This window comes from Trachinotus anak, unplaced genomic scaffold (assembly GCF_046630095.1).
Source record: "Trachinotus anak isolate AG129_WGS33_773 ecotype Australia unplaced genomic scaffold, CSIRO_AGI_Tana_v1 ptg000032l, whole genome shotgun sequence".
NCBI lineage: Eukaryota > Metazoa > Chordata > Actinopteri > Carangiformes > Carangidae > Trachinotus > Trachinotus anak.
The window spans coordinates 9939768-9953907 of NW_027273883.1; the positions used below are offsets into that span (position 1 = coordinate 9939768).

The window sequence follows — 14140 nt, forward strand, 5'->3', positions numbered from 1 at the left end:
GGAGCTTGTAATCAATGCACAATAAACTGCGCATATCTCAATAAGAAAATATCTTCATCATCTTGTGCATTGCTCTCTGCTGCAGCTTCAGTTTGATTTTGCCACTTGGAGATGCCCAAGCCAGAAATTTTCAAACCCTATAAATATGGGGTTTAAATTGACCTGCTCCTTTTAGAATTTTTGTTGGAAATCTGTAAAACAGTGGAGCCCAGATATAGCAGAACATTATCGCTTTATTTTATTGCAAAGGATATGTATGTCTTTTATTCAGTGTGAGGGTTAGGGTAAATCTGGGATATTTGGCTGAAATTAATAGTTACTGTGTGCGTTTTGAAATGTTAACATTTCTCCAGAATAAAGTGTTTTGTTTACACTAACATTTTTAAATACATGAGCCTGGGGGTATTCTATATTTTTACTATCAATCAACAATAGATTTATCCCAGTTATTGCCTGATATAGCTTATTCCTCAGTGCCAAAGAGCTCCATTATTGTACCAATCCGTGAGCCACCCTGTTGTACTGTATGACACATTCCTTCATTAGAGTGGACATGGAGACAGTAATTTATTATGAGTCTATCCCACATACACCAACTCGCTATAATAAATACTCATTAGAGCACCTAATTTGTGGCGGATAAAAGTCCCCAACAAATAGTTTTTTTACTCCAGTATGAGTAGTGTTTGCTAATATTGACAGTGCTCAGCTGTTTTAGGAAACTGTTTAGTCTTTCTGCAATGTATCGATAACACAACTTTAAAACTTAAATTTAGTTTTTAGCAGGAACTATTAGGGCTTCAGTCTGAGAGCCACACACACACTACACTACACTACACTACAACAACAAATACAGAGTACTGCCAGCCTTTCGCTCTGATGAAATAGCATTTAAGCTTCAACTATTATATTTTCTCACCTCATGCGTAACTGGCTCTTAAACTCTAATACACACGAAAGAAAGTCAATTCACAACGATGCAACATGACCACGCACGTATTCTAGAGAGCATATTCAAGGTCAAAATGTGATAAGCAACAAGTCTGAGTGCAACGTAAGCTGCCCTGCTTAAGCTTAGCAAAACTGTTGTTGGGCTCATAAAAAGGCGGCAATCACGACACAAGATCTCTTGGTGATGAGATATAAAATGTCCTCCCATATTTCATCAGTTTTCCCATGTTTGAGGTTTCTCTTCCCCATGCACATCTGCTATCCTTTATTTATCTTTCCATCATCCAGGTGTCTCTCCCCCTTCTCTGCCTGTTATCTCTTTCTCCCACTCATTTCACCCAGAACACTTTCCTTTCTTTCATCTTCTTTCCATCTGCTTCCTATTCCTCCCACCTCCCTTCTCCTCTCCTCTCCCTCGTTCTCTCTGTCTTTTGGACATTTCTCTTAGTCCTTTCTGTATCCCTCCACCTTGCCTCTCTACCCCCTCTTCCCCCTCTTTCCCCTGTGATGAATGAGTCTGTCTGCTGGGTGCAGTTCATATTTACTGAGCAGGGGAGCACACACTGTCAGTCTCTCTCGCCCTCCACATCTCTATCCCTCCACTAAGGAGACAGAGAGAGCAAGAGGTTACAGTGAGATGAGAGGAGGAGGGAGGCCGTGGTCAAAAGATCCACTCCGGCAGTCACCACGACAGCAGCTAGCTTGGTGGGGAACGTATTAGTGTGGACAAGCATAGTTTCTCAGTGCTAGCATTAGATGTGGTTGAGGGAGAGAGAAGTCTTCCTTACCTCTTGACCAACCTGTCAATGTGGTGATACTAATAGGGAATAAACAGTGTCTTTCCAACCCTTTATGTGTAACTCGGCAGCCCACTCTCAGCACTCAATGCAACACAATTTAATGGCGTTTTCTCCCTCCTTCCTTTGTGTGAGCCATGCTTTTAGGCACATTTGGACTTGAGAGGGAGAGAAGTAAAAGCGGCTACCAGCTGCAGCTAACCAAAGGCCCACAAAACACCGGGTTTCATCTACGCCCACACACACCAGTGTGTTGCGGGGAGTCAAACGGTGTGTTTTGACCCGTGTGTTGACCCCTTCATGAATGAGAGGAGTGGATGTGGGCCTGTCGGAGCCCAAAGGGACAGGCCAAGAGCCGCCGCAAAGCCCTGCAGAGCCACCATCTCTTCCCACACACTGACCTCCGAGGCCAGCCAACACCAAAACCACTGTAGCGTGACGACACCAGTGACACCCAGCGCCAACGCACACAATATGTTCCTCTGCCAAATTGACAAAAATATAGACAGTAAATACAAGGAAAATTGGATAGCTCAAAGTACATAACAAAAAGAAAATCCCCTCAACTGGACTTTCATAAGATTCAATATGGAGTAATTTAATTCTCAGACTACAACCTAAAACACTACCAACTGTCTGTCAAAAGGGACAGATTGAAAATGTTTTTGCCATTTGGCTTCGGGATAGGGAAGACTAAAAAATGTAAGGCTTTATGTTTTCATTTGTGCATGATTTGCAGTGGAATCTCAGCCACTGTTGGTGCAGCTATATCGGCGCTGATTAAACATAATGTCACTGTAAACATTCATATCATGAAGGAGGAGGAACGAGGAGATGGAAAGGAAACCAGGGGAAAATAGGAGCAGGAGAGGTAAATGCTGAAAGGAGGGAAGGAAAGCATCACACCATAATCATCTGAATATTAGGGAAAATTGGACATGGGAATGGTGAAAATTGGATATGGGAAAGATTTCTGAGGAGCAGAGAAAAGCCTGAATGCATCAAATGTGAAAACAATGACCAATATCAAAACGGATGGAAACAAATGTAGGCCCCTCTGGATAAATAACTGCTGTAAAATATCCTTTAGGAGGTTCTAAAAGCCATCTTCAGCAGACAAATGACAGGGTCAGAGGTCTTACACAGGGAGCACTATCGGCTGAAACATCACTGTTTATGATGGAGGAAGTGGTATGGGTTTGCTTTACAATGGGACATAAAAAAATCTTTTCTATATGCAATGCTGACCACAGGCTTATTCCATACCATAGTTCTCACAAAAGCCCCGAACTTCTGAGTGAGGGACATTTCCTGAGCTCTCCTATTCCCTGAAGCATCCTTTCCACAGCTATCCATTTCCCCCTGGTGCCTCAAGAGAGGAACTACTGCTGTTTCACTGAGGCCTTTCACAGAGAATCCATCGGCCGACTCATCTGCTCTGAAGCTGATGCGGGCCTCAAACTGTGATGTATCCGGCTATCACCCGCCAGACGATGCGATACAAACACACTGCACAGAAAGGGTAAACAGTAACACTTTTATATGTCAGGATGCAGTCATTGCTGCCTTGCTGCTTAGACCCCCCCACTCACCCCCCACCCCCTGGCTCTCTCCCCAATCCCCCCAAACCCCCCACCAATCCCTGGATCATATTTGTCCATCTGCCTGCCACGCCGATGGAACATTCCAAAAACGGCTGCTGTGCAATCTATCTCAATTTTCCAAATCTATTAACTTTCTTTGTGTGGCCTGCCTCTCCTCGAACCAGATCTTTAAAAACCGTGGTTGTTCAACAATTATGATAACTGCAACAGGGGGAATTAGAGGATCCACCCATTCATCTCTCTGCCCCTCCTCCGCACAGACATGACGCGGCTAAATGAAAAATGGACACGCTTTAAGAAGTATTGATTCCAGCTTTAAACAAAGGTACAGTCAATATTATTTACTCCTAAATATATCTTTGTTATCTGTGCTGGAGTCGTAGTTACTGCTCTGTCCTCGTAATTGCGGACATAAAAATAATAGACCAATTCCCACTGAATTGACTGAGACAGGTTTGGTTGTGGCCGGTGTCCTAGTGATGCATATCCTGGGTGTAAATAAATGTGAGCAAGATTTTCCTCTGATGGCCGCCCTGCTAGAGGCAGATATATATTCTGATCCAAACAGGAAATAAAATGCAAGACACGTGGGGAGATAACAAAAAAAATATACAGTGCATTTCAAAGGTAATCTAAAACACTAATAAAGCAATTCATCTTCTTTCAACTATTGTTTTTTGTGAATTTAATTTAAAAAAAATCTGTTTTCCTCCTCTTAGAGGTTTGTCATGTATTTAGTTTTGGATCTTTCTTAAGCCCCCTAGGGTTTCTTTTATCATGTGGAAAATTCAAGTTTGCTTTGTTGCTTTGTTTTTTTTAATAGTGTTTTTGTGTACCACTTAACCATGCCAAATATCTTCCTGGCAAAACAGACCTTTGAGACTTCTGTTGTTTATCTTTTTGCAGATACACTCAGACAAATTTGATAAGTACATAACTGGCAATTTTCAGAATAAAAAAGATCAATCTTCAGGTGTTCACAGCGTTTTGAAGCTCCCATCACAGTAAATGCAACAAAATGGCCTCTTCCCTAAATAGATCTTCTTCTGAACATTGAGGCTCTACTTCAGGCGTAAAGTTTTTGTAAGTCTCACACTTGTATGGACGTACATCAGGGTGGATCACACTGTGTGTTTAGAGACAATTTACAGATAAATCACTTGTTACAAACTGTGCACACAAAGGGTTTTTCTGGAGTGTCTTCTCTTTACTTGAGGAGGTCTTCAAATTGCATGAAGTTTGCCTCACACTGACCTCTCACCAGTGTGCATAGATATATTGGTGGCTGTACAAGTGATCCCAGCGTTTGAATTTCCTGTTGCACACCTTGCAGTGGTAAGGCCACTCTCCAGTATGTTGTTGTGCATGTACCTTCAGTTCCTGCAAGCTGGCCACTCGTAGCCCACGTTCAGCAGACTGGTTCATCTTTGGATCCTCTGGTCATATTTTAATCTCATGCTGATGAAGCTCTTACCACATCCTGTACGACTAAAGCCTTCCCCAGACTGCAAATGGATCTGTTTGTGTTTGCTTAAAGATAGCCTGAACACAAAGGCTTTCCCACATTCGGAGCAGGTGTATCCGGTTTCTCACCTGTATGCATTGCTAATGTGTTCACACAGTGGGCTGATCTCAGAGCTTTTTTTCTTGCACGTGGCTGGAATCTTGCGTGAATCTTATAGAAGCTCCCTCTGCAGTCTGAGCATCAGAGGTGCCTGTTGGAGTTATGAACCAATATGTTGTGCCAACCCTGACAGTGATTCCTCAGGTTCATCTGGCAATCAAAGCTGCGTACACAGACTGGACATGTGTGGGGTTTCCTGGGCGAAGGGATTTTCTTGTGGACTGTGTGCTGCATCAAAGTCTGAGGAAAGTGGAGTACTGGAGAGTACTTTGAAGGACTGATATTTAGAGGATATTTGCCTAACTACACCATAGGGCTCATTTCAGTGATGATACCTGAAACGCTGCTGCAGGCTCAGTGAAGGAGAGGGTGCAGTGCAGACAAGGGTGAAACCTTGGAATGTCCTGCAGAGACAGATCTGGAGAGAGAAAAAGGGTACACCACTGAATAACTTGGTATTTAGTTGCCTTGACAATATTTAAAAAGTGGGCAATAATAATTTTTTTTTTTTTTAAACGTGGTAAAAGATCAGGTAGAGAAGACATCCCCTACCTATATAGATCTTGCCATAATCCTCCTCTTCCTGGTCCCCATCACTTTATCCTGCAGACAATCTAAACTGCAAAGGAAAAATACAGTGTTATTTTTAGAATGCATATTCTTATTATTTCATATTATTATGCATATTGATATGACTGTCAGCACAAAGTCAGTGACATTTAAGTGCCAGTTAAAGCATGCTGGTGTGTCACCTAACAGTCACCAAACAGACAGCAAAACAGCTCAGTTCCGATTTGTAAAACATTGCAACAGTTCAGGAGAAATAGAAACTGTTCCCTCTATGAATGCAGTAACAATAACCCAGGAAGGTTTTTTTTTTTCTTAGGTGTATAGCAGTTAAATGACCAAGAGTCCAAAGAGTTAAGTGTGGCTCAGTCTCTTCTCTAACAAATGCCTCCAGGCCTTGAAATGACCAATTCCCAAACTTTGTTACATGGCAGGTTTCATGCATCCGAGGTTCTTCTGGCTCCTCTTTCACTTGTTTACGGTCAACATCATTGCAGCTCAGGCTCTCCTGTTCATTTTTCAACTCTTCTCCACTTTGTGCGGAGCAGTTTTTAGGTGTCCTCGTCCTCTTTTTGCCAACCTGATCACGTTGTTAATATAGGTGTGTCCCTCACCGAGCTGTAAGATATTGTTTTTGTCTCCTTTCGGTGCAGCTCATTTTGTTTTTCATGGGAATTTCTCTCCTCTGTTTGTAATACTTCATATTTAGTGTGTCATTGTCTTCTTTTTGCAGTCCTGATGATGTTTTTAACAAGACAGGCTCCATCATAGGAGTATATATTATGGGTCACTCCAGGTCCCCAGTTCATTTTTATTTTCAGGGGATATTCCTCCCCAATTTGTGATGCTCTCTTTTTTTAAAGGCGCCCTCTCTTATTTATGGTAATTTGATTTGTGGGACTGTCAATTAAGGTTTGTAAAGTTCGGTTGTTGGGCAGATCAGGTGACTTGGGACAACAGATTGTTTTGCTGGACAAAGATAGTTCAGTCTTTATAGGGCAAACTGGTTCCCTTTTGAATGACAGGGTCCTCATCTCACCTACCACAGGAGTTTTCTCCTTGGTGTGTGCAGTCTTTTGAGGACGCTGAAGTTCCGTCTCGGCAGACTGCGTCACACCTGCTGCCTTCCCCGTCAGTGTGAAGGATATTACCTATAGTCAGGAAAGCCAGAAGTCAGTGCAAGCTTACCACAACACTTGCTACTATGCAAACAGGAAAATATGGCAATTATTTTATCTGTTTATCTGTATCTATTATATGAGATTTCATTTAGAATGTGAATGAACCAATGAGTTTGACTTCATATCATCTGTCAGTGTAACATCCTAAGTAAGTATTTACATTACTGACAATGTTTGACTAATACTTTGTGCAAACACACTGAGCCTGCTGAAACAAATTTAAACGTTCTGGAATAAAAATGACAGAGTCTCTTACACAGAGCTGCTTTGTCTTTGGAAACAGTAATTTAATGGCAATCTCCTCCTCCTTGTAGAAATTACCTAAATGCCACGAGAGGTCTCTGAGACTGAGGTTTTATAAGTATGCTTTAGAGCCACAGACTGATGCTGAGAGTATTTTGATGTTTTTACAAGATAATATGTAACATCATGCATGAAGGTATGAAGGCCACTCTGGCATACGTGTGAACTAAATGTAATACTATGTCATTGAAATATGTCACATCCTTTCAATTCATTTTAAATAGAGAAAGAAGGCTATTGATTATGTGACAAACTGAAGAGGCCCAATCACAATAAACATGTGATGCATGTCTAGGACATACAAAGAGAATCTCAGACTTGTTTGTCAATAAAGCTTGTGAATTGTACGTATGTATAGATGTTTTTTCTGTTAATCTGTGAGAGCAGTTTTATGTGGTTTGATTAAGAAGACAGAATTCATTAGAGTTAAATTACAGGAAATGCTGAATGCCTTTTCAGTCTGTCTGCAGGCATCTTGAAATTAAATTTAAGACTTTTAAGACCTTTTTAATGCCACATAGATTGCTATTTAAAACTGGCTTTACCGTCATACTGGCCAGTACGTGATGGAAATGGTGAAGCAAAACCAGTTGGACTGATATGTCCTGCAATTATTTATTACATCAATTGTTTCATTACTTTCCAGCTGTATATAACAATACAAATATAATTTTTTTTATGAATGAATGAACATGAATAAATAGGACCTGGCCCCAGGTAAGCAGCATAAAAAGGATGGAAGGATTAACCAAAGTAGTCTGTGGTAGGTCTGACTCTCACTTGTAGTTTATAACTAAATAAGATCTCCAGGCAGCCCAGTCAAACACAAAACAAACCTTTATGACCGGCAGAACGGCCTACAGCAGGCAAAAAATAATCATTAGTAAGACTTTTATAAATCCAATTCCAAAACTTCAATTTTATTACCTTCAAATACTTTTTGAGAAACTGAATTTAATACTTTTTTTTTTTTAGATTTTTTTTTAAAAACCCTGCAGGCAGCCTGCCTCAGCAATGACAGAGTAAAGTCTACCGCATATTTATTGAGCTATTCGCCTGATAAGGGTAAACTATCACAGCCATGGGTAAACAGGACTCACCAGGCCATGGCTGACAGCGGGGGGCTGGCCGGAGTTTAAGCTAAAAGCTAAACTTTTAGGCTGTACATGAAACTCGTCCCTTGAAGGCACCAGTTTTCTCCATCCTTTAATATTATTTTGTGAAAATGATAAGGGCTAAAGGACGCAGCACTAACCCTGCTCATGCTTGTTGCGGACCCCGTTAGCACTAGCCCAGTTTATACCCCCGCGTTAGCATCGGTTAGCATACGTCCTTGTTACAGAAGTGACCATGAGGTAAAAGATATTTTCAGAAATAATGTTTTGTTATTCATGCTGTTTGTAGAGTGTTTAGGTATTTTTGAAATACCTTCAGAACAAGGGTAAAGTGTTTATGAACTCGGGTCAGTCAACAGAAGAAAGGCAGCTGTTTGGATAACTGATTAGTCATTTCTTTTAGCTATTATGGAGTAAATATTCTGATTTCAGCTTCTCTTGGTCAATATTTGGGTTTTTGACTGTTGAACAAAACAGGCAATGTAAACACATGGGTGAGGTTGCTGTTAGACATGCTTTGACCCATAGACACCTGAGGAGCGGGGGGGGGGGCTACATTGAATGCAATGTAAACAAACTGTAATGTAAACAAACTGTAATGTAAACAAACAGGCCGGCGTGCAAACTTTGGGTCCCACCGTTTTCATGACCCCAGCAGGAAGTTGTGGTTTTTGGGATGTCATTTATAAGAACACAGAGCGTGCTCTCTATGGAATGAGAAACTGATATTTAGTCTGTTAAGAGCAGCAGTGGAAGAAGTATTCAGATCTTCTGTAAAAGTAGAAATACCACAGTGTCTAAATACTCTGTTGGAATTGAAGTGCAAGTACTCATTATGCACCACGGGCCATTTCAGGAGGATTCAGGAGCATTTTATTCTGCTGGATTCTGGATTATGTGAAAGCGTCACTTATGTTGCATCTGATAAAGTGGTGGTGATTTAACTACTCTATGTTCCAGTTATTCTTAATCCAATAGTAATACACAATATATTAGTTGCCTTTATTTTGTAATACTCTTAATCTGCAAAGTAACTAGTAAGTTACTTTGTACAGTACTTAACTAAATCAATTTAGTTACATTTCACCACTGATTAAAAGGTATCCAGAAAAAAAATGTACTTCAAAGGGGAAAAATTATAATCCATCATAAACTGTTTCATGAAGTGTAAGTAACTAAATAAGACTACATAAATTTTACTGTTTTACCCAGATAAATCCTGCTCGTATCTTGTTTCAAAGATAGGTCTATCTCTGAAACACAAAAAAGCAGTCAGTAATCTTTTGAATCTGTTATTCTTAGCATTTTTATACAAGCAAATTCTCCAGTATTCAGTTTATACCGTTAGCCTTATTATGGTCCTTAAACACTAATGCACAGAATAATTTGGCAACTCCCAGTGACATTACACACAGTGTTCATGCATTCATCAAATAATTTATTTAATTTTTTTTTTTTTACAGATAATACAGCATTGATCAGTGGCAGAAAAAACATCCCGTTATCTGCATGTCATACTGACCTCTGTCTTATACCATGTCCTCCAGCCTCCATATCCTTATAATAGTGTTTTTAATAACCACTCTAATCATACAAGACTTGGCATAGTGCTATAAAAAAGTTTCATGCAGTAACAAACATGATTGTGTGTTTTAATAAGTTAAATAGTCATCTGAGTCAAGAGGGTTACAGAAAGTTCATATAAATAATTACAAATATGAGTTTTCTCTTTAACACATTCATTTAAAAAAATCTAGTAGTAGACTGTATACAGCTTCCATAATTATATTAAATCAAGACTAGCTTATTTACAGTTTTCTCAAAAGAGCTCAGCGACATTTTGCCACGTGGCCAGAAAGATGATGAGAGCGAGCAAACCTGCGGAGGCAGTTGGGGCAGGAATATGGCTTCTCCCCTGTGTGAGTTAACATGTGAGTTTTCAAATGGCCTGACAAGCGAAAACTTTTTCCACATTCTTGACACGTGTAAGGACGCAGGTTAGTGTGACTCCTCCTGTGTTTACCCAGATCGCCAGAGGAAGTATAGCGGCGGTGACAGTCTGGACATTCAAAGGGCTTTTCCCCAGAGTGTATCCGCTTGTGCTTCACCAGGTCGCCGGACTGAGTGAAACTCTTATCGCATTCAGTGCATTTGTAGGGTCTTTCACCGGTGTGGGTGCGTTGGTGGTTTCGCAAATGTGCAAGGCGGATGAACCTGTTTCCACAGACTGTGCAGTGGTAAGGTCTTTCTCCAGTGTGCGTTCGCAGGTGTATTTTCAAAGCCCCTAGATCTCCAATCTTCAGCCCACAGTCCCCGCACTGGTGAGCTTTCTCATTGGTGTGGAGTTTGGTGTGAACCCTCAGATTTCTCTGGGTGTTAAAGTTCTTTCCGCACACACTGCAGTGGAAGGGTCTATCGCTGGAATGTGTCCTCAGGTGGAGATCCAGGCTTGACTTGAATCCAAACTCCTTTCCACATTCAGAGCAAGAATATTCCTTCTTGCCAGAGTGTGTCGTTAAGTGGCACTTGAGGTGATGGGATCTTAAAAAGGCTTTCCCGCACACCTGACATTTGTACGGCTTCTCCCCTGTGTGTATTTTCATGTGCTGCCGCCAACCACTGCGCTCCACGAACCTCCTGCCACAGTCTTTGCAGACAAACGGCCGGTCACCTGTGTGGGTGCGCATGTGATCCTCCAGGCTTTGAGGTGTGCGGACCTTCTTGCCACATTCTGGACACTGCACACCAGTGTCCAGACAGATTGGCTTATCCTCAGGTTCTGCGTTATCTGGTTCATGACACAAATGAGGCCCTTGACCCCAGGTAGCTTTGAAACTCTTCCCACAGTCAGCACAGCTGAGATGCCCTCCTGTGGTAACCACAGACATGTTGTGCCAGCGCTGGCAGTGATTCTTCAGGTTCTTCAGGTACTGGAAGCTGCGTGCACAGGTTGGGCAGGGGTGTAGCCTGCGAGGAGGGGCAGAAGGATGGGCTTCGTGTACATGGACCCTAAGGTGTACTTTAGAGTTAAAGGTGCTGCTACAGACAGTGCAGGTGTGTTTGGGAATGAGGTTTAGTGTGCGGCTTGAGAGGCATTTTTTCAGTTCGGCAAGATACTGTTTCTGATGGACCCACTTGACGTGCTTCTCCAAAAAGTCCAAGTCAGTAAAGGAGACAGTGCAGTGAGGACATGGAAAGAACTCGGACGATGACTCTAAGTAGGAGAGAAATACAAACACAGAAAGCAGAGGAGATTTTAAAAAAGGAAGAAATTATGAATTTATCTTTCTGTGTTCTACTGTCAACTCAATACTGACATAGAGAAACAAAGTAAAGCTACTGTAGATACTAGACATGCACTTTCTTTAAGGCTGAGATATTTTCTGAACTACTCCTAAGATGTCATCTAACACTGAGATGTATTCAAGTAAAAAGATAAATACAAATGCAAAACAGCAAATTGTTAAAACATGCCTTACTTAAGATAAAACATACTAGATTAACTCTAGATTGTTTATCAAATAAACTATTTTAAATTTTAATGATAAAGTAATTACAAATGCAGTTCCGTAAGTGACAAAATACGCAAAGGGATACCCAGGTATTGTGCGTTTTTTCAGAAACTGGCTCCTACCTGTGCAGACCTCCTCTCCCTCCCCATAATGTTCCTGTGTGTTTCCTGCCTCCTCTTCACTGTCTCTGTCCTCTTTGATCCACGACTCTGACTCCTCCTTGACAGCAGCTCCAGTAAAGTCATATTCTGGCTGATGGTCAGAGTCACACTCGTCCTTTATGTGGTCCTGTTGATGGTGAACGTCTGACTTGGATGGCACAATGTCGGGCTTAGTGTCTGGGCAGCTTGATGTGTCTCCACCACGCTCCTCACAGATCTCCTGTGCATGTGGTTCCTCCTTGATCTGGATGCTTAGACCATCTCCGTTAGGGTAAACTTCACTGGAGCCTTCCTCTACCTCACCATCCACATCAAATTCGTTTTCAGTTTTAACTACGACTACATCGTGTTGTCTCTCCCCTCTCTTTGCTTTTTTTAGCAAAGACTTCTTCTTGGCAGATTTCATCTTCATGTTGTCACCATTAGGGTTTCGTCTCTGAAGTTGACTCTGGTTAAAGGAATAAATGAATGAGGTAAATATCTTAGAGGGCAAAGACAGCTGCATACAAGGCAGCGTGAGCAACACTAAAACACACACAAGCGCTAATCTTCATTTTGTTAATCTCTATCTAACGTTAGCATCATAGCTAAGCTATTCCAACGGCAAAATTAGCCTAGCAGCAGTGCTAGCACTGGGGATCATTTACTGCAGTTTCCTTGCAGCCAGGCAGCTGTCAGTGTCCTTCAGCTTTAACGTTATTTAAAGGAAAGACTTACCGTTTTTTTAAAGACACAATTAAGCCAAAGCAGCGTTTAAATATTTAAGCTATCGCCCACTAACTGGCTGCATTAGTGTATAGTGATAACAACACAGGAAGAGCGCCACACTTCCTCCGGTTCTGGCCAACCAGCTCACACCGGTGCTGCGCAGGTTACCGCCCACAGTGCAGTTAAAGTGACAGCAGCCAAAAGCTTCCGGCAAAACTATGTTACACCCTCAGCCAATCATTCATATTTATAGTCATGTCAACATTTTAAACCCATCATTCCCCAGTTTTTGGAGCCCAAGATGATGACAATCCAGAAATCAATTTACTATTATTTTTGTTTCATCTTATTTTTTGGGGGGGAATAGCTGAATTGAGAATTGTTTGTATTTTATTTGATTGTAAATCATGTGGAAGTGGCTGAGATTTTTCCACAAGCTAATCCTATCACTCTAAAAGACATCATTAATTTCATTAAACTGTTAGTAGTGGTGTAATGTAACTAAGTACATCTACTCAAGCACTGTCTGTGGGTACAAATTTGATGGTTCCAGCTTCTCAAATGTGAGGATTTGCTGCTTTTCCCTTTAATTATTTGAATAATTGAAATTTATTTTCAATAATTTTGAGGTTATGGACTGTTGGTTGGACAAAACAAGCAGTGCAAAAGTGTTACCCTGGGCCCTGGGTAACTGTCATGGCATTTCTCACTATTTTCAGAATATTTACAAAAGAAACAATCATTTAATAAATAAAATATCCAGCAGATTCATTCAGAATGACCAGAAGGACACTCTAAGAGCGCAGACCTCCGCCAAGGCTAATGTCAAACACACACCAGATTTTTGAGAAAAGAAATCCAAATTAATCGTAAATTATCCAGATCCCAAAATTGAATTGCTTGTATTTTTTGCATGATCCTGCTGACAAATAAACAAATGCGAGTGAAAACATAACCTTCTTGGCTGAGGTAAAAATACTCATTAATTGCAGCCTTATATATAATATCAAAATTACCACCACCTTAGCTACTGCTGCCTTTATATCTATCATATAGTAAATTCCACATAAACAGGCATGCACTTCATTGAAAGAGCTCTGGAAGAGGTCAAGAGTGTCTGAAACACATGGAAATCAAACTTTCAAACATCACATAAATTCTATAGCATTTTATTATTATTTATTTTTAAATTTACTCATGTATCTATGTTATTTTTTTAATATTGGTGTTATTTCATTACATTTTTGTCATGTTTATTCATTATAAAAAATAATTCTAACATTTTGATTTCTTTTCAAATAGATTGAGATTGTACAAAAAAATGCCAGTGATATTGTGTTCAAAAACATATTAATTATCCATTTATTATTTTTTTTATATTTCATTATATTTTTAAGTTGTTTTGCATTTATAATCCTTTATAACAGTGGACAGTGACAGGAAATGGAGAGAAGGGGAATGACATGCAGGAATCATCCCTGTCCCCAAAAAACCAAGGCCCACAGGTCTAAATGACTATAGACCCATTGCCCTGACCTCTGTGGTCATGAAATCATTTGAGCGCCTTGTCCTGTCCCATCTCAAATCCATCACTGACCCACTCCTGGACCCCCTGCA

The 14140-nt window shown here is 40.7% G+C and overlaps 1 protein-coding gene across 1 annotated transcript; it reads right to left on the bottom strand.

Annotated features, from left to right (window-relative positions):
- Positions 1-9551: 9551 nt before the first annotated feature.
- On the bottom strand, positions 9552-12659 carry LOC139613860 (zinc finger protein 436). The gene is made up of 3 exons (XM_071470818.1): positions 12533-12659; positions 11777-12263; positions 9552-11356 (listed from the first exon to the last, which is right to left on the bottom strand). The coding sequence occupies exons 2-3, from the start codon at positions 12225-12227 to the stop codon at positions 9972-9974; spliced, it is 1836 nt and encodes a 611-aa protein (XP_071326919.1). The 5' UTR covers positions 12228-12263; positions 12533-12659; the 3' UTR covers positions 9552-9971.
- Positions 12660-14140: the final 1481 nt, after the last annotated feature.